Below are 19390 nucleotides of genomic sequence, written 5' to 3'. Positions count from 1 at the left end.
TGCACTTAACAGTCCCGCTCTTTGTGATAGCCAAGGTCATTTCTATTATTACAGCACAGTTCACGGAAATACCACAAATACCAAGAGAGTCTTATCTATTTATCATAGGTGAAACTGGCACGCTTTGCAGCACGACGGCTCCGCAGTGGATCACAGGCACTTTGAGTTCACTTAATTAAGTTTATAGTCAGGGGCTGGCTCCCTCAGTTGGGACCTCAGTGGATTCCATGCATGTCTGTATCTGTGATGGCACTGCTGCACCCACTCCTCAAGGGTCCAGCTTCCACACTGACTCTGCTCTTGGACACAAGGCTGAAAACACAAACATGCCAGAAAAAAGGCGTTGTTAGAATTAGCGGTGAGAGCCACAGGCGAAGAGCAGGCACAGATCTTCCTCCTTCCCTCCCTACCAGGCTTTGCACACCTGCTCAGACCTAAAACACGCTGGTTTTAGCACCTTGCCCTACCAGGGCAGAAAAGAGAGATTATACCCCAATGCTCCAGCGCTGCTGCCAAGCCCAAACCTCCTGAGACCCCAGAGCCCACCTGACAGGGTCTGAAGGGAGGAGCAGGGCAGGGTCCAGCGCAGTCAGGCATCCGTCATCCCACATATGGGACCCCGGTGTCCCTCAGCTGGGTTCTCCCCAGGGCAGTAGCAGGAGCAGCAGGTGGAGCCCAGAGCTCCGAGCCCTGAAACCTTGAAGCGGTGAACCTTGAGGCCCCGCAGCCCTGAGCCTTGAATCCCTGAAACATTGAATCCCTGATTCCCTGAATTCCTTAATCCCTGAATTCCCAAATCCCCGAATCCCGGAGCCGCCCTCAGGTGCGAGGCGCGGGCAGGGCGCCCCCTGGCGGCCCCAGGCGCGCCCCTCCCGCCCCCGGGGCGCCCCCGGCACCCCCTCCCGCCGCCGCCGCCGCCGCCCCCCGCTCTTGAAGTTTGCAGGCGATTTCCTTTCCAGCCCGGCCTTATCTCGGCCCGCACGTTGCCGCGCGGTGACTAATAGGAGAATAACATTGTCTCGGGATAAAATAGCGCCGGGGCTGTTTACCCGCTCCATGGGGGTTCGCTATAAAAGGGCGCCGGGGACCGCCGCGCCAGCCAGACGCGCCGGGGCGCACCAAGCCGCGCCACGCAGGGCACCCGCCACAGCGCTCCGTGCTCACGCCGGGACACACTTTCTCCGCTTTTCCCTCGCCTTTTATTGATTTTTACCCCGTTTCCCCTCACTTCTTCCATCCGCCCAACGCCGCCTGCTATGGATTACTGCCACATGATCGTCTCGCTGCTCTTCGTGCTCTGCCCGGGGCTGCTGCCGGCAGGTAGGTGCCGGTCCGCTGCCGCTCGCCTCCGCCGGGACCGACCCGCGGGGGCTGCGGAGCCGCAGCGGGGCTCCGGGGAGGGCTGGCCGAGGGATGAGCGGGAGGGGATGCGCGGGTGCCTTGCCTTGCCCTGTCGCCGGTGCTGAGCTCTGCCGCTCCCTCCGCAGCCCCCGGAGCCGAGGCGGACGCCGCGCCGCCCCCCGCCGCCGCCGCGCACCGCCGCGCCCGGCGCTGCTCCTGCTCCTCGCTGATGGACGAGGAGTGCGTCTACTTCTGCCATCTCGACATCATCTGGATCAACACCCCCGAGTGAGTGCAGTGCAATGGAGGGGTTTCGGCAGTTCCCCAGCGCCGGGTTCCCCTGTGGCTAGGAAGAAAGGGAGGGAGGTGTGAAGGCGAAAATTACGAACCACAACCCCCCTGCAGAGATGGGAAGGGAAAGAAGGAATAGTTGTTTGCAGAGTTTCTCCTACTGCTTTACCTTCCTGCTCCTACTTTTCTGGCACGTGTAGCAACGAGACTGTTTCCCAGAAGAAGGCAAGCAGGACTGGGCCACCCAGATCGGGCAGATAGCTCCTAATAGCCCTAGCACATCTGCCTGCCTAAAATCTGGGCAGCAGAATTTCCTTCGGGTGCTGCTCAGCAAAGGCTGCAGGATACTTTTCACTATGAATCAGAATCAGACAAAATGCCAAAGGCGTGATTTGCCAGCCTGAATTTGAGCGGTTTTCTTTCTGATAAGTTAGGAGGTTGGAAGGAATGCTTTGACACCGGGTGGCTCTAGCTGCCTTTCACTGCTCTCTGCTGCAAATTAATGCATCCCACGTGTTAATAGGATTATGCACAGTATCCATTTCTATACTCTCCTCACCAAAAAGTAGTGAGCCAGAGGCTCACCTAAGGCTGCCAACACTGCAACGTTGACATTTCTTCTGCTGCTGGGTTTCCTCTGAGAGAGAATCTGTTCTTCACTTTTACTGCTTCTTTCAGTGTTGGCAGTAGCCAAAGTTCAAAGAGATGAGGTTTTATTGCTTTCTATTGCACAGGGAGGCACAACAGCCTTGTGAAATCACAATTAAAAGGTCATCATCCTTGTCAATAGCCATGCTAATGAATATGTTGCAGTATCATCAGAAGCATTTGCATGGAAACTGTGACTAATGAGGCATTCCCAATCCCACAACCTTTACTCGTGCAATCAATGCCGTTGATAAGATTGCCCAAAATACCCCATAGTGTTTTGAAGCCACAGAATTATTTAAATGACTTTCATGTTGTCTCTTTGATCATAGGAAGACTGTTCCATATGGTCTCGGCGGCCCTGCTCGACCCAGAAGATCACTGAAGGACGTGGTGCCAGAGATGCTTGCTGAACCAAGCAGCAGATGCCGATGTGCCAACCAGAAGGACAAGAAATGTCTGAACTTCTGCCAGGCAGGCAAGGATCTCTGGTGCGTCTCTTGTTGCTACTCTTTAAAAGGCAATGCATGTGAAAGGGATGGATTGTGGTGCACTTACTCATTTTGGCACTTGCTGAGCGAATGCTCTCCCCAAAGCCTTGCCTCCTACCTGAGCGCTCCCACTTCTATGATACACACTATGGCTTGGCCCAGAAAGATTGCTTATTACATGCCTTGAGAAGTGGTTGATGAGATGCCTCACCTTGTGGACTGCAGACTTGGTGCTTTTTTTAACAGCAGCACCTTTTCCCTTTTAACAGGGCTCAGTCCACAGTGGAGAAAACCTCGCGGCACCGCATCAAAGCCGGCAGTTGCTCTGGACCCAAATGCATGAACCGACAGCTTGCTGACAGCAGGAAAATGAAGCGGTGAGTTTCTTCTCATCCCGTTGTAGTTCCCCGGAGCAGCAATAGAGAGCACAGTTCACCTGCCTTCGGGTCATCCTGGGCTTAGCTGCTGGTTTCAGCCTGACAGTCACGGAGGAATCAGTGAGGATATTCTTTTCCTCATGCTCTGGGTTTTTAGCTTGTGAGGACACGGGTGCTGAGCTCAGCCCGCTGTCTGTCCTCTGCTTGCATTCAGTGCTCAGCCATGTTCCTATGGAAAAGTATGGAATACAGAAGTTTGCCTGTACTAAAGAAGACTCTTTAGTGCTCCTTTCACGAGCAGAACAGGACTTAGGGGAGCAGGCAACCTGATGATATTGAATGAGACTTAGGTCCTGGAAGTCTTAAATAATTTTTTTGAAAGCAGGGCTTGCTTACTTACTTGAAAAATGCACCCATTCATTGGAAGTAGGATCAGGTTTACCTAAAAGAAACAACACAGGAGAAACATAAAAAACCACTGGAGACCTCCTGACTGGCTACTTAATTAAGTCTAGGGCATCTATATTTGAGTGAATATTTTAATTTAATGTTTGCATTGAAATTATGAATACAACATTTCAAGTATCTCAAGTTATCCTCATTCTGAGGGATAACAAACAGCAGTTTATTAGGATCCCACGGTAGAAATCTAGACTGAGTTTTATTGAAGCAAAAAGTAAGTTTTTTCACTCTACACATACATCTCCATTATCACAAGGCTAAATGTACATTTCTTGGTTTTGCAGGCTGGAGGCCATTGGGAACAGTATCAAAGCCTCCTTCAGTATCGCAAAGCTGAAGGCTGAGCTCCAGAAAGGGCGAAAGCTCAAGCACAACAGGGCGAGCAAAAGGCAAAGTGTCCGGGAGAGCCTGAAAGCATCCTAGTGGGAGATCACCGTAATCCTTCTCTGCAATGCTTGCTGACAAAGCATCGTGAAAACTGCCCTGACTCCAACATTCCTCGATGGCCAAGGGCCCCTCTGTCCCAGTGTTCGCACAGCGGAGCTAAGTGCTAAGGAAGTCCTGTATTTGGAGATATAAAGACAAAGGATTTTGTCATTTCGGAATTCAGGTGGATGGGTAGAAGGGCTGAAGGGAAATCTGCAGTAACATAGATGAAAAGCCATCTGTCTGAAGAAACGTTTGAATACTGCTTCTGGAATGTTACCCATCAATTGAGCAGCTTTCGGGGTCTACAATAAAAGCATCTCGCAAGGAAGACCTCACAGATGTGCTTAGCAAGGACAGAAAGCAAGATCTGAGTGTACAAACTTCAAAGAACTCTACCTTTTGATTAAAATGCAAAAATGAAAGCCACAGTTCTACTTTAATCAGGACTTACTGCATATATACATGTCTACCTCGCATACTGTTTGTTGCACTCCTGCTAGAGTATTTTTACACCTTGTTATTGCCTTTACTAATCAGCTGCAACCCTTTGCCTTTTTTCAGAAGTCTAGTTTTCTTGTACAACCAGAGTTATCTGAATGTGGGTTAGGCACTCTGATTGTTTGCATAGTCAAAGTCCTTTAGCTTTGGATACCAAAGGACCCTTCAACATAAAATAAAACTTATCAAGGACACTACTAGTTTCCCATAACAAGGATATCTGGTCAACTGAAGTTCTAATAATACAGGTTGTTGTGTCTTGCATACTACCAAAAACGCACTGAAGTGGGGATGTACCAGAGGCTCTTGCAAGATTTATTCAGGGCCTTGTTTGGTGGAAATGCATTGAGACAAAGGGTTGTTTTGAATTAAGTCAAAAGGCTAATATTGGGTGAATGTTTATAGCAGTGAATTTGTTCACATTGTTGAATTTGCAGACAAGTTGAATCTTATGTGCTTATTTTTGTGTCATGTATTTATATTCACACAAGTTCTTCATTATATTTACCATGTTGAATACACATTGAAGTAGGCCATATTGGTCTATGCATGTTTTATGTATTTCTGTATGAAATTGGGAAATGCTTTATGCCTATCAAGGTAAATATCTTCAGAAATAAATATTTTTAATTACTGTATTGGCTTGTTTTTCCTTAGTCTGTGGCTCTGTGGTCATGGAGGTAGGTTGCCCCACATATAAAGCTGACCCAGGTGAAGAGCGTGCACATAATTGTCTTTCTGTCAGATAAGCCAGATCACAGCAATCAAAGTTTGTGCCAGATGTGAGACAGCACATGACACTTGTTCTAGCTGCAAGACTGCTCATCAAATTTCCATGGCAAACTCTCAATTGGTCAAATTAATCTATCCTGGAGCAGTCTTCTCACATGTATGATGTAGGTGTAGTACAGCATTAAAATATGGACATTAAGGATTTGGATACGGATGAACTAGAGGGGGAAATGCACACACTGGAAAACTTGTGGGCTGTATTGAACTAGGAAATGTTACTTATTACCCTGCTACACTAAAAATTTCAGCCCATTCCATGCAAGGTAAAGATGGAGATCTTAATGGGGCCCAAGCCCAGGAAAAATCTAGATCAATAATTATCTTTTTTACATGTCTCAAAATATTGACTTTAAATGGTTATACCTAGAAAGATGCTTAAAGCAAATAAATTGATTTAATAAACTTTGATCCTGTAGGGAAAAAATAAAGCACAGGAGTTAATCCAAGGATAAAATTGAGTGGTTTGGGTTTTCTTAAAAACAGAACTTAATAAAGAAGTACAATACAAGGAGTGTGACCCAAACACAGAAGTAGTCACCATTGAAAATTTCTGAAATTGCTCTGGATTTCTTGTCAATATTCACAATATTGACAGGCTAAAATAATGTTTTGTTTGCACTGCTCTGCTATGTTTTAGAGCAGTAATTCAGTGGGGAAATGACATTGCTGGCAGTCCTGTACTGACAGGAGTGCCTGGTCCAGGCAGTGGGAAGGAGCTGGGAGCCCCTGTGCTTCTGCAGGGCAGGCTGCAGCCCCCAGAGCAATCCTTTGATCTCTGCATCACCAGCACTGACTGCTTGGGATGTGCCTGGATCACTGACCTCTGTCAGGCATGAAGAGACCTCACTAATGCTCCCTGGTTTTCCATTTCTTGCCCTACCAGTAGTTGCCTTTGGCAGGGAAAACAAACAAGCAAGTAGCTGAGATGCTCCCTCCCACTCAGCCAAAGTGGCAGGCGAGCAGCTGGTGTGGGATGGATGCTCCTGATAGTGAAGGGGCTGCACATCAGCATCCCCATCCCAGTTGTTCCTGTTTTCTCTCCCAGGAAAGATTGTGGGGAGAGGATCAATTCTGGGAGTGGGGGAGCATTGCAGCAGTGTCTGTGCTGTTATTAAGGCTGGTTATTTGGATTTTCTGTGTGGCTGGCCTAAATGATGTTGTGGGTGGGCTTTAGTAGCCCAAATTTCTGGCTATCTGCTTAAGAGATTCTTGGGAGACCATCCTAAAAATAAACGTGTTCCTTCTAAGGTTTACTCTGTTCATGCCCAGAGTCAAAAGCTGGCTTCCATTCTCCTTTCCTTCCAAGTAAGCTGCATCTGCTGCTTGCTCCTGCTGCAGCTTTGTGTAGGGATGGGCACTCTGGCCTTCTGGCATGCCATGGGTTCAGCTTGGTCCCCAGGGCCGTGCAAAGAAAAAGCCTGAGCCTCGATGCAAAGAGCACGAAGGGCTAAGCTGCCCTGATGGCAGGGGCTTGCAGGCTTTGGGAAGAGCGGCAGGAGCTGTTTCATGCTGCCCTGCTGGCTTCAGGGACCTTCTGGGGTGCAGCAAGGGTGGAAGGGGATGCATTGCTGCTTCTGCATGCCACTGTGCCCCCCATTTACCTTGTGGCATTGGAGCATAAACTGCAGCCTACCCTGGTTTGCATTAATGAGCTAGACTGGAAAAGCAGAGTTCAGCAGTCTGTTTGTCTCATTGAACAAGCAACAGGGAACATAAAGCATTTTATCTTAACTCTGGCTCACATACAAGTACCAGGGTCTGTCCCAGAGGTTTGCTCCTTCTCAAAGCTCTGTGTGAGAGAGAGATTCAGTAACTTAGGCTAGAGCCCCTGGTGAGGAAAGAGAGGCATAATATGTGCTGGGATTTATGGCACTGAACACAGAGCAGTGTAAAAGTACATTCTTACTTATAATAAACGAACTGAGTGAAAAAACATTCTACCTGAAGCCAAAGGAAACATTGTGCTGACTGCAGAGGCAAGGCTGCAGAGTCAAAGCTCTTGGTCTTCTAACTAGCACTAATCTTAGTGCCCTGAGAAAGGGAACCTTTCATGATCATGATCTATCTCCTTTTTAAGTGAGAGGTTCTTCTAATCCAGGATGAAATTTGAGAGGCATAAAGGGAAGTGTTTAGGGAAGAGGGAAACCACTTTCCAGTGTGGCCCAAAATACACCTGACATATGACTGAAATTCCATCTCACACCGAGAGCAAGGAAAAGCTCCATTCCTGAGCTGTTATCAAAGTATATCTCCCTCCTCTGATATTTCCTGGGTTCAGTATGGCCATTTCTGGAATTGGAAAGTTTCACAGGAAAAGACAACTATTCTCCAAAATTAGGCTTGCTGTACTTATTTTTATTCAATGCTGACTGTAATTCTTTCTTTCTCAGCTGGTTTATTTTCATTTTCTCTGGATAAAGGCTGTTTTGACTATAGATCAAAACAAGGTATACAATAAAACAAAGCTTTGACGTGTGAGTCAGGCTTCAAGTCAGGAAAATACTACAATGCTACTGAAATTCTTTCCATCTTATCTACATAATTCTGACCTAATTCTTCCAGAAATGGCAACCCTAATCTGTACCACATTATCATGAACTGCCCCCAAATAATTCCTGCAGGATGTCCTAATGTTGCCTATAGAAGTTACCAAATACCAACCTCTTTGTTCATGTTTCCTTACATTAGGATAAATTTAGCCACCAAAACACATTTCTATATTTACAAACATAGAATGACTGGATAAACCACTGTTTGAATGCTATCTGGTGTTTACTCCTTTCACACTCAACTGTTTGCCTCTGTGTATATAAAACCATATCAATTTTTACTTGGCCTGCATCAAGGCACTATTATTAGGCTCCTTGGGTAGAAATCCAGCTTCCATCCTCAGCCAATATCTTTATTTAATGTACTGTTCTTCCTTCGTGACCTAGGAAACAAAAGGACCGACTTTTTGATTAATTGGAGGAGAATGCTTGGAAGCTGTGGTGCTAAGTGTAAGTATGCAGAGAGACAGAAAGCTGCAGATAAAGTACAAAGATAGTGGCAAGATCGTTTTTCCTGAGGTAAACATCGTGCAAACGACATTTCAGAACTGTAGCCAGAATGAGTGTTCATGTCTTTCTTTATTTTATATCTCTGATCAAATCTGAGCTAGGTGAAAAATGGTAGGGAAACCTATTTTGCTCAATATGGTTAAACAATCAGTTGGTATGTCTTAGTGCCCGGGACAGGCTCCTCTGCTCTGATCAGGTCAAGGAGACCTGAGTTCTGCATGAAGTCCACTGGGCCAGCCAGCCAGCCAACAATTCCCTCAGCTTTAGAGGCATCACTTCTGGCAGTGCAAATGAGAGCAGAATTTGACCCAGAAAGGCTTCCTTCTGTCTGATATTGCCACGCTGGGGACAAACAGACACTGGTTTGCTGATGCTAGCACAGGCCTTTAGTGGCTCTTGGTTTTCTTGGGCTGGGTTTGGATGGGTTTTGTTTATATTTGGATGGGTTTTTTTCCTCCCTGCTAGCATTTGATAGTAATAAATTAGATAAATATCACTTTGGTAAGTGATAGGGCAGTTTGCCTCTGGCTCAAAAAAGCTGCATTCAGAAATGGATGAGCCCCATGGAGTTTGTGGTTTCATTGACTTCTCCAGCTATTTTGGGGGCTACAGAAATTATTTAGTTCATCAACTGTAATTCAAGCCCACACTGTTGTTGTTGTTGTTGTGTTTTTCTCTCCAAGGAAAGAAAGTAAAAAAAACAACCCTAAAAGGAACTTTTTTCCTAGTTAAAGGAAAAAAGTGCATTTGTGCCAGTCACCAGAGACAAATCCAACTTCTAATCTGGCAAGAAGAAAGCAGCACTGTATTTTTGGTCACATAGGTTTGATTTACATCCTCCTCTGCTTTCTCCATCTCTTTTCCCAAACACAATTTAACCCAGAACTTGATGAAGTATCCATCATGAAAAAAAAGGGAGTGCTCTAAGGACTTCTTGTGCAGAGCTAGTCACATGTATTGATGGGCAAGAGCTTCTCTTGTCATCATATCTTCCTTTCAATCCTGTTGTTGCAAGAGATTGTATTTTGTTTTGTATTTTAGTCTTCCCTTATTTCTAACAGGAGTATAAAGCAGTGATATTCACAAACTAGACAGCAAACTAAAGCAGACAGAGAAGTTGAACAAATGGTGTGTGCCTTATTCTTATCAGAAATGTGCAGGCCTTGAAGGTGTGGATTTGCCTGTGGGAGGATTTCCCTCGAATTCCATAAACAAGCACAGAAGGAGAACCATGACATTATATGATGTGCTGCAGAGGTGCCTTGACAGTTCCCTGTGGGTTTTCCCCTTGTGATTGTCCCTCTCATGTCACCTCAAAGGAGACTCTCTTTCCTTGCACATGGGCTGCCCAGCACATCCATCAGGCAGTTAACCTAATTATGCAGCCAGGCAAGCAGGAATGAGAGAACCCATGGAGGGATCAATGCTGGGCTGATCAATGCTCAATGCCGATGCCAGTGTGCCCTTTGGGGGACAGGAGAAGGGTGGCTGCTGTCACAAGCCACACCAGCAGCCCTGATCAGTCCTCTAGAAGTGTAAACCTCTTGTCCCACACAGCTGCAGGTTCCACATGGGGGCTGCTTTGCTGTGCCAGCTGCTCTTTCCATAGGCACCATCTCAAAATGACCCCACTGGTCTTATCAGAACCTCACAGCAGATTTTTCTGAGAAAGCATCTCAGCTGGGAGTGCTGTCCAGTCATCCCAGCTTCCCTATGGATGGACTAAACTGGCATTATTCAGGAGAGTTTGGAGGAACAGCCCTGATTTCACCAGCTGAAAGGTTTTATTGTATCAGTCATGCAGCACTAGCCTACAGCTATGAAATCCACAAACACCTCAGCAGACATCCATGTTTCTTCCATGTTTTCATAAGAAGAAAATTTTCTTAGTTTTCCCAGAAATTTTAATCCACTATCTTTCTAAAATCTTATGGCTTTTCCTGAGGACTTGGCCTGCTGTTTTTCCTTCTGGGTCTCTGCTAACCATTATGTCATTCTCAGTACACATCCAGCTGGACACTTTGCAGCTATGTGCTTTCCAGTGGCTTCCAAATGTGCATTAAAGCTGTTAATTTAATTTTACTTCACCCTTAGTCTGCTTCATCATGAGCACAAGGACGTCTTTCACCTGGCTGAAAAGCAAATTGTTCATGAGCGCCGTCCTTTGCTCTGAATTGGCAATAGATTATAGATTGCTGGTTCTGGTGTTGACCCTTTAGGCAAGTCAGAAAGTTGGCTAGATATTACTATACAGTGAAAAAATGTATTCTTTGAACTAACCACTTTCTGCCCAGCAATTATTTTTCTCCAAAGATGTTTCTATAAATGCCTATACATGGACAGGGTTCAACTTTCTAAGCAAGCTACAGTCTTTCCTTTATTTTTGTTTACGCAAGTATTTCTGTGCTGTCCCTGTTACCAAACACAACTTTTGTGAGCTGCTTCTGTATGAAGCTCTGATAGCAGCTATTTTTTCAGCCTGTGTTCCCTGAATGTCTGAAGAACCATGAAATGTGATTAAGGGATCTAAGTTCATATGTGCTTTAAAACAACCTGCATATGTGAAATTCCTGGAACAGTTTGCACTTCCACTGGATATTCTTTGGTGGCCCACATTATAAATTAACTAAACTGGTGGTTATACACAGAAAGTAGATTGGAAAAAAAAAGTTGCAAAATGTCAGCATAGGAAAGTTCAGGACTGAGTCCCACCACATAGCAAATAAGAAAGGTACTGTTCTTAAAAGAATGTGATTGTATAAATACATTATCAGGTGTACGTGATCAGGTACATCAGGGGAAATTCAAGGCATTTATCAATCTGGCATGTGTGCTTGTAGGCAGCAAATGTGTGCACATGCAATGTAGGGTATTGCAATGAAGGTCTTTTCAATGTTGTACAACACATTTTGGATCTACTCCCCATTGTCAGAAGAATCCAGAATCAAAGGGCTCTCTGCCTTGATATCTGTCTTTTTTATTGCCACTTAAACTATCAGAGTTCTCGTCAGTATAGCCAAATTCCATAGGTGCCCTTGCAAAGGATGCTTTGCAAAGTATGCAACTGCTCTTAGCACCTGCACCAGGCACTGCTACACAGAATGGCTGCTTTTGCTCAAGATTCTCATCTGTTCAAATCAGCTCTTGCTGTTAACAAGAATTGAATGGAATTATTTTTACCATGAGGTCTGCAAGGAGAGAGTATATTTGCCCTCAGTTTTCCCTCTCTGGATGGACAGCACAGTTGGGAAGCTCTGAATGGTTTATGGACTAATTAAAGACACACCACAGGTTTCGGTTGTTTTTTTTTTTCCTTTTTTTTTTCTTTTTCCCTTCTTTTTGCTGCATTCCAGTTCATTTAGCTGCTCAGCAGGGATTTGACAGGGACATTGTTAAGGAGACAAAGAACCTGTGGTTGGGGTGACATTAGTGTGCTAAGAGATGCCTCCTTTTCAGCTGACAGCCCAACCAAATTGGATCAGGTATCAGAAAGACTGATGGAACACTGGAGGACATGAAATATTTAGCAAATGATAGACCTGCACATCCGACCTGGCCCTGGCTACAGCTACAACTTTGCAAGGGAGCTGATGCAGAACTAGCCTTCTCTCTCCACCTGACAAGCTCAAACATCTGATAAATTACCAGAACTAATTGTTGCCTGACAAGCCTTTGATCCCTGGAAGAGTCAATTTATAAATGATGAGCTCTTTTTACGTGCCACCACTGATGAAGCTGTTGAAATAGCTATAAAATCAATAATCCCTGCTGTCTGGCTATCCTTTAGTTTTCTTCCATTTATTCAGGAGACAGTTCAAAGTGTCTGCAAATGCTCATTTCCGTCTCTTCTGAGCACCCTGCCCAGAGAACATCAGGCATTGCTGCAGAAATGAGGCTTGGGAAAGGGAAAGCATCTGAGAAGCAGGTCAGTCCAGATGAACACTGAGTAGGAAGCAGGACAGTCCCCAGCTCTTACTCTCAGCCCCTTGGGACAGTCTCTCCAGGAAGAGAAAACTGTTAAAAACGAGGGCAGAAAGGCAAGGTGGGAAACTTCTGGATGATAAGCAGCATGGTAGGAAATGGCAGCATCTTAAAGGTGACAGTGCAATAGGAATCACAGTTATGGCTCTGAGTGTCCAACCTCTACAGGGAGCCCAGCTGGTCTGTTTCTGAGGATTTGCTGCCTCTGCCAGAGACAGAGCTCCCCACTGCCAGCACACATGTTCTTCACCTGCTGCCTTCTGGTTACAGCACAGCAGAGAGCTGGGGTACAAAATTCCGCATGGCCTCAGCTGCATGTGGCCAAAAGTGGCCAGAGTCCACCGTACTCAGCAATGATTTTACTTTATGGTTGTGTTCAGTGCAAAGCTGGCTCTGCTGATCTGAAGGAACAAGTCAGTGTTTACCCAAATAGAGTCCCTATGGGCAGGATCTCATGTACAGAATTTAGTCCCAGACCTATTCTGCAAGAGCATGTCATGATCGCCACATGATAGAGAATCCCATGAAATCTCATCCTGGGGCTATTAGAGCAGGTTGCTCATTCTTTTACAGCAGACCCCTTTAAAGAGCAGTCAGGATGCTCCAGAGGCCATATTTCTCTTGTGCAACCATTTGACAGCTTCTTTTTCATTTCTGATGAGAACCACTAACCAGAAAAATGAAACACCACTACCCAAGCACGTGCACAAGGGTGGATCTACAGGAAGTATTGGCTGATGTTTCATTTTCCATTCTTCCCTGGAAGCTTGTACACAAATATGAGGTTTTGTTATGAGGCTCTGTGTGGTTACTCCAAAGCCCTCTGTGGCTTGGTTACCAAGGTTTGTCCTCACCACAGGCAGAAGAGGTGCTTCCCAAGAGTGAAATTCCCCTCTGGTGTCCTCCAGGCTGAGGAAGACTTGGACTGGGTCACAGGATCAGTTATGGAAAGGAATAACTGAGACATTATTAGCTTTAACTAGATATTACTGAATGAATGAAATGGCTTATATAGTGAAATCCTACTTTTGTCCAGGCAAATATTTCAGTGTCTTACTGAATGTGGAAATTCTCCAGACCTTCAGCCTGTAGTATCATGCAGGTGATCCATAGGGAATCCCTTCTCCAGGCCACAAGGCCTCAGGGCGAGGAAACTTGGGCTGGACGATGTCTCTAATCACCATGTGTTCTAGGGAACTACATCTGGAAGAGGCAACAAGACAGAGGTGAGAGTGGTGCCAGAGGAAAATAAGAGGGAAGAGGCTCAATCTGTACAGCCTCTTGTGGCAAGTGCCTTTCTGACACTAAGGGTCCCATGAAGCTCCCAGCAAAGAGCTGCTTTCCAAAATGGGAAGGGCCACAGTAATGCACCAAGATGAGCAGAGCAGGGTGATCAGTTCAAAGTTCTCAGCCTAGTGTTAATTTAGTGCCAGTTCAACAGGGAACAATTTATTCTCAGGGTGCTATTCACCCTGAAGTACCGTTATGCTTCCCAGCAGAGTACAGGGTTTAGAAGCAGATATATTCTCAGATTAGCGTCCAATAAGATGCAATGAAGGTGGAGCAAAGGAGAGTGCAGCAAAGGACAGGCAGTCTAATTTTATTAGAAATGGTTAAATGCAAAAGCCTAGGGGATCTTCTCTAAGGAAATGAGATTGTTCCCAAGACATTATGCCATGTGTAAATGATAAAAGAGGTGGGTGTGAGCTCAGAGGACAGGTTGACATGGAGAGGCCAGAAATAGGATGGTGGGAAAAATATGCAGGAAGCATCTACTGGCAATCCTCATGGAGTAGCATTTGAGGGATGGAACCATACTAAACAGAGGGAAATGTATTCAGTATCTAATTTGATTAAGAGAATACAAAATTCTCACAGAAGAATAGTAGGGCAGCTATTTACCAATTGTTTACCCATAGATATGTTCCTTGAGGCAAGCAGGTACAAGATGCACTGTATGAGAGCTTTGTAATAAACTGAAGGTGTGGTAAAGAAAATAGCATAATGGAAGCTCTTGGGAGGAGAAGTTCATCATCTTGAGCTGAGTTTCTAGAATGAGCCTAATTACCATGAATCAACTCTAGGTTATCCTGAGGACGTAGCAAATCAGAGGGAGGAAAGAAGCAGGATGGAAGCTAGGCTGAGGAGAATTTGATTCCCATGAAATGTTGAATGAGGCTAGCTCCTGCAGCCTGGCCTACTACCCTCACATAGCTGGGCTGACTCAAGAGGAAAAGATTACCAGTTTCGACTATCATACTGACAAAAGAAAAAAAAATTCTTCATTCTCTTTTCTGACTTAGTCAGCTGTTGAAAAAAATTTTCACACCCAGATGTTATTTATATCTCTTCCAGGACAATTTTTCGTTGGGAAATCTCCTCTGAAAAAAAAGAAAGGGGAAGCGTAGGCTAACTCAAGGAAAAATTTCAAGAATTGTATTACCAGAAAAGAGAATCTTAGTGTAGTTAAAAAGGATGTAGAAACAGCACTGAGGCTATTGGTTTCAATAGTTTTGGAGTGCATGCCAGGATATCACTGTAGATCAGCTCTCATGTACTCACTCCCAGTTTGAAGAAACCTTGTGAATGAATTCCATGTGTGACTCCCATCAGAAAGCTGGATCATTTAGACAGCACTGGGATTCCTTGACAGAGCTGGTTTAAGACTATTTCTCAGTTTGAGTTTGACTGTTGAGAAAGTCAGGAGGGGTCAGCTGAAGTTTCTTTATGATATATCAAACATATAGAAAGGAACAGGTCCCAGCCCACAGTGCTCTACCCTGAAACCCATAGGTGACATCAGTGAATAGCTATGCCATCTTTGAGCCAGGTGGGCACTGAGTCAAACCTAATGAAGTGGCTTTCTGTGATGGAGAGAGAGAACAAAGTTGTGAAATGGGGCTACCCTGACTTGCACTGATTTCTCAGAAATGTTTGACAGCAGAGGGTATTGCCTGATGCAAAAAAAAACCAACCTAATGGCAAAAAAAGTGTTCTCCTTGGGTCTCTAAATTCACAGCAAATCATATGTGAGATGTGTGTCTACTGTTCCTTTGGGTAAGCTGAAATATTGTTTTTCTCTTCACTGGATCAAGATATAGGTATCTTCTAAATTGATTTTGACTTTCACTGCAGATTAAAACAAGGGAAAGGAAAATAAGCTCTCTTTTTCACTCTTACCAACAGCTACACACAGACTTTTGTTGGCTTGTCTCCTAATCCAGAGACCTGTATCCAGCTGCAAAGATGGAGCCAGCTTAGCTTATCTCCTCCTTGATTAATGAGAAGATTTACCTGGTAGAGATGCTGCTCTCAAGTTAGCTCCTGTTTGTGTTTCACAGCATTGCAATGGCACAAAAAGCTCTGCTGAGGTACAGGGAACTCTGCTACTCCTTGCTGGTAGTTTTTGTTGGAAAGGCTGAGGCAGTATCTGTGGACTTGAATGAAGAGTGACAGTGAGGATGGCACTGGCTAGAAGTGACTTTACTGGTCCAGCATCAGCTTCCAACACATCCTGGGTAAGGGGTGGCAGCTAAAAGCAACAGAAGGTGGTTAGAGGGATAAAAGACATGGTCAGCATTCACATCCAACCAGCCCAACTTCTGTCTCAGCACTCTCGCTGCTCAGAGTGACCCCGAGATGCGTTAGAAAGTCTCTTTTCCCAGCCCGGCACTCGAAGAAGGACTCAGAGCTCTTCATTTCTCGGTCTCAAGGTTGTTTATTGTATCTTATCTATAAAATTCTTTCTCCTGCCCTGCCGAGGTCTGTCCAGCAGGACAGACAGAGGCACTCTGCCTCCCCCAGGGCGGTGTTATCTTTTTATACTAAAAATTGCATGTACAATGTTTACAGTTACTTTCCAATACCTATAACCTATGTTAGACAGTGAGCTCCTGCTCTAAGCCAATCTAAAAGTGCCACCATCACAGCAGAAGATGGGGGCCAAGAGGAAGAAGGAGAACGGCTGGACACACCCAGATCCCTCCATCTTGCCCCCTGAACCCCCATTCTAAAAACCCCAAAAAATCTATTTTTCATCCCATAATAAATAAACTATCATTCTACTAAACTTTCGTGACTTGTAATTCTTCATATAAAGGTTGGTAATTGTTTTTTCCAAGGGCTAAATCAAAGACACAGGGGTCTTGGGCTCTGTGCCAAGGTCTCTGAGCTCCCTGGGCAGGGGTTCGAGTCCTCCAGGGCAGCCAGAGGAATTTCCTGTGCTCCGACACTTCTGCAATGTTCGATACCATGGGAAAGAGAGAAGGAAAAAGTAGACAGGGATGGTGTGGATGTGTAGAAAAAAGTATACAGGGATTCCAGATGTGTTATGCGATGTCCAAGGTGCTTGAGGTACATGCTGGCAGTAAATGCTGGAACTGAAGCATCTGCCCCCATTGTATTCTTCAAGCCCAATTGACATCAGCGGGACTGAGGCCTGTGGAAAATAATACCACAGATGGCTTTTCATATGGCCTTCAAGAATTCATTAAACTAGGGTTTAGACAAAATCATGGGGAGAGCTAGATAGACCCAGTCCCACTGTTAATGCTCCCAGTGAAATGAAAAATTGCTAAGAATTTATGTCACTTTTTCCCAGCTGCTGTACCAAGCCTTGCATACTTGTCTGAGTAATGCCAGCATTTTTTCAGTGTTGTTACATGTCTGTTTCCAAGTCTATTGATTTATCTTTCAAGAACCTAATTCTGCAAACACATTCAGTTTGCCATTTAATTCCATATACTAACAAGTGAGAGGGGTAGTCAATTAAATTGAAAGGGAGATTTCAGTCTTCATCCTTGGCCCCTAAATGCCTGCACTAACACCTCAGATGCGTATCAACATTTTTTTTTTCTGGTAATATTTCAGTCAAAAAGCCTGGTTTGGACTAATTTGCTTGAAAAATCTGATTTCAAGTTCTTATTCTTCCCACATGGTTTCCCTGGGTTGCGTCTCAAAAGACACACTTCACTATGTCATTTTGCATTCAGACATAAGTGAAAACTGATGTGCAAAGTTGAGTGAACTGAAACACCTCTGTGCTGCACCTCCAACATGCAGCACTGTTAAGGGAAAGAGAGAACTGGTGAGAAATGGGCACTATCATAAAAGAAAGATTTCAGTACCACAGCCCTTAATTTGGAACAAAGTAATGCTGACATAAGACATAAAAATATTTTCCATTGTGAATCAGGTGCCTTGGCCAAGCCTGGAAAGAACTGAATTCTTTCTCTCTTTATGTTTGAAAATGAAAAAATGTTCTGTTATCAGGACTTGACATAAAAATAGACGGGTTTTATTTAATGTGTCAGCTCTCGCTTCTTTTACAGCTCTGCAGAATTCTGTGTGTTTTTTCTGACTTGCTAACTAAGTTTCCAGTGCAAATGAGTTACAACTCAAGGGCTTGATATTCGAGGCTTCTAAAATTTTGCAATTTTGTAGTATATGAATGCACCATCTGTTCTTCCTAATAAGTAGCTATTTTTAAATTGTATTTTGTTTGGTTTCTGCTGTCCTTTGATGGAGGGTCTATGAAACAGCTTAGTAAATTCTGACACATCAGACAGAAATAACTTCAAAAGAGTATTGATGCATGTTTCTCTCTAAATACAGGAGTACTCAGCCACATTGATTTATTCATATTGTGTGTTGTTTAGCAGATATTGACACATTTACAAGGCACAGAATTCATTTTCAGTGGTTTATTTAACAGAACTGGTGCATTTCAAATAAAATATTTGTATAAGGTATTTGATCTTCTAAGAAATTAATTTTAAAAAAGATGCCTCAAAATTTGGGTTTCAAAACATTTTTCTGATTTTTGTAATTAAATGGAAAAAACAGGCCTTTGTCTTCTCAGACCCCCTCCTATGTCATTAGTTTTCTGTACATTCTTTTGTTCTTATTTTCCTCTTTGCTTCCAGTCATTAAATGGTTAAATGTGGGGAGAAGAGAAGAAAAGAGGAAGAAAAGTTGAGAGCAGAGAAAGGAGAAAATTTTCATTCCTGGTTTGTTGTTAAAAATAGGACAGCTCGTTACTATTATCATCTCCCTTGTTGCAATTACTGGTGTGGCAACAGCAAGTTTTTAGAGAACTGATAGGGAAAAGTCACTGTATTGCTGCCATGCCTCAAGGACTCTACTCCTATTTTAGGCTGCCTTGATAATTTTACCTAAATAGGTAAGCTTGATTTGAAATAGCTATGTAAAATTCAGCTTTTTGAAGAACTGAATTTTCAGAGAAAATTAGACAAACTAAGGATTCAGTCTTGCCTCTCCCTTTTTCTCAGCTGGCTGTATCTCTCTCTTTCTTTAGGAAGGCACAATTGCTCCCCTACTGCATCCTTCATCTTGTGCCTTGTCCATACATGGCAGCAGGATTCCACACAGAGATTCCACAGAGAGGGAAATTCCTTGCCCTCAGGTCCTCAGGGACACCAACAATCAGTAGGAGCTGCAGGTAGCCCACCACACCAGCCATGGGACCTGCCCAGGTCACTCTCTGGGGACATCAGAGGAATGGGAATTGTGTGGAGGAATGAACTGACAGAGCTCAGAGAACTGGAGAAGTGAGGCAGGGATGCAACACACCCATCTACACATCCAGCTGCAGCACTGATGGGAACCAGAGATGAGGAACTTGGGAAAATTAGGGCACAGAGCATCTATCTTTCTCCAGCTTGCCTGGAATATGTCCATTTCCTACTTAGCCTGCCATTTCACAGTTGGGACTTTTTCACAGTGCTCTTTTCAAAAGAAAACAGGTCTGGCCCCTCAGGGAGACTTGCCAGAGTCCGGCCACAAGTGCTCCCCTCTAGCTGGTCTCTCTTTCTCTCTCTCTCTCTCTCTCTCTCTCTCTCTCTCTCTCTCTTTCTCTCTCTTTCTCTCTTCCAGCTATCCATCTCTTGGTTTTAATGAACTGAAGCCATAACAAAGTCCAGACAACACAAGGGCAATTCAGGACTGGATTTCTTTCAACAGTGCTAATTCCTCTGGCCTTTACAGGGGCATTGAACCAGAA

At 44.5% G+C, this 19390-nt stretch overlaps 1 protein-coding gene across 1 annotated transcript; it reads left to right on the top strand.

The window, feature by feature from the left end:
• Window positions 1–1117: 1117 nt before the first annotated feature.
• EDN1 (endothelin 1) lies at window positions 1118–5175 on the top strand. Its single transcript, XM_059489364.1, has 5 exons — window positions 1118–1320; window positions 1488–1629; window positions 2613–2771; window positions 3041–3148; window positions 3895–5175. The coding sequence occupies exons 1-5, from the start codon at window positions 1257–1259 to the stop codon at window positions 4031–4033; spliced, it is 612 nt and encodes a 203-aa protein (XP_059345347.1). The 5' UTR covers window positions 1118–1256; the 3' UTR covers window positions 4034–5175.
• Window positions 5176–19390: the final 14215 nt, after the last annotated feature.

The sequence above is a fragment of the Ammospiza nelsoni genome, chromosome 1 (genome assembly GCF_027579445.1).
Source record: "Ammospiza nelsoni isolate bAmmNel1 chromosome 1, bAmmNel1.pri, whole genome shotgun sequence".
NCBI lineage: Eukaryota > Metazoa > Chordata > Aves > Passeriformes > Passerellidae > Ammospiza > Ammospiza nelsoni.
Note: the sequence above shows the minus strand (reverse complement) of the source record. Positions and strands in the feature narration are given on the sequence as shown.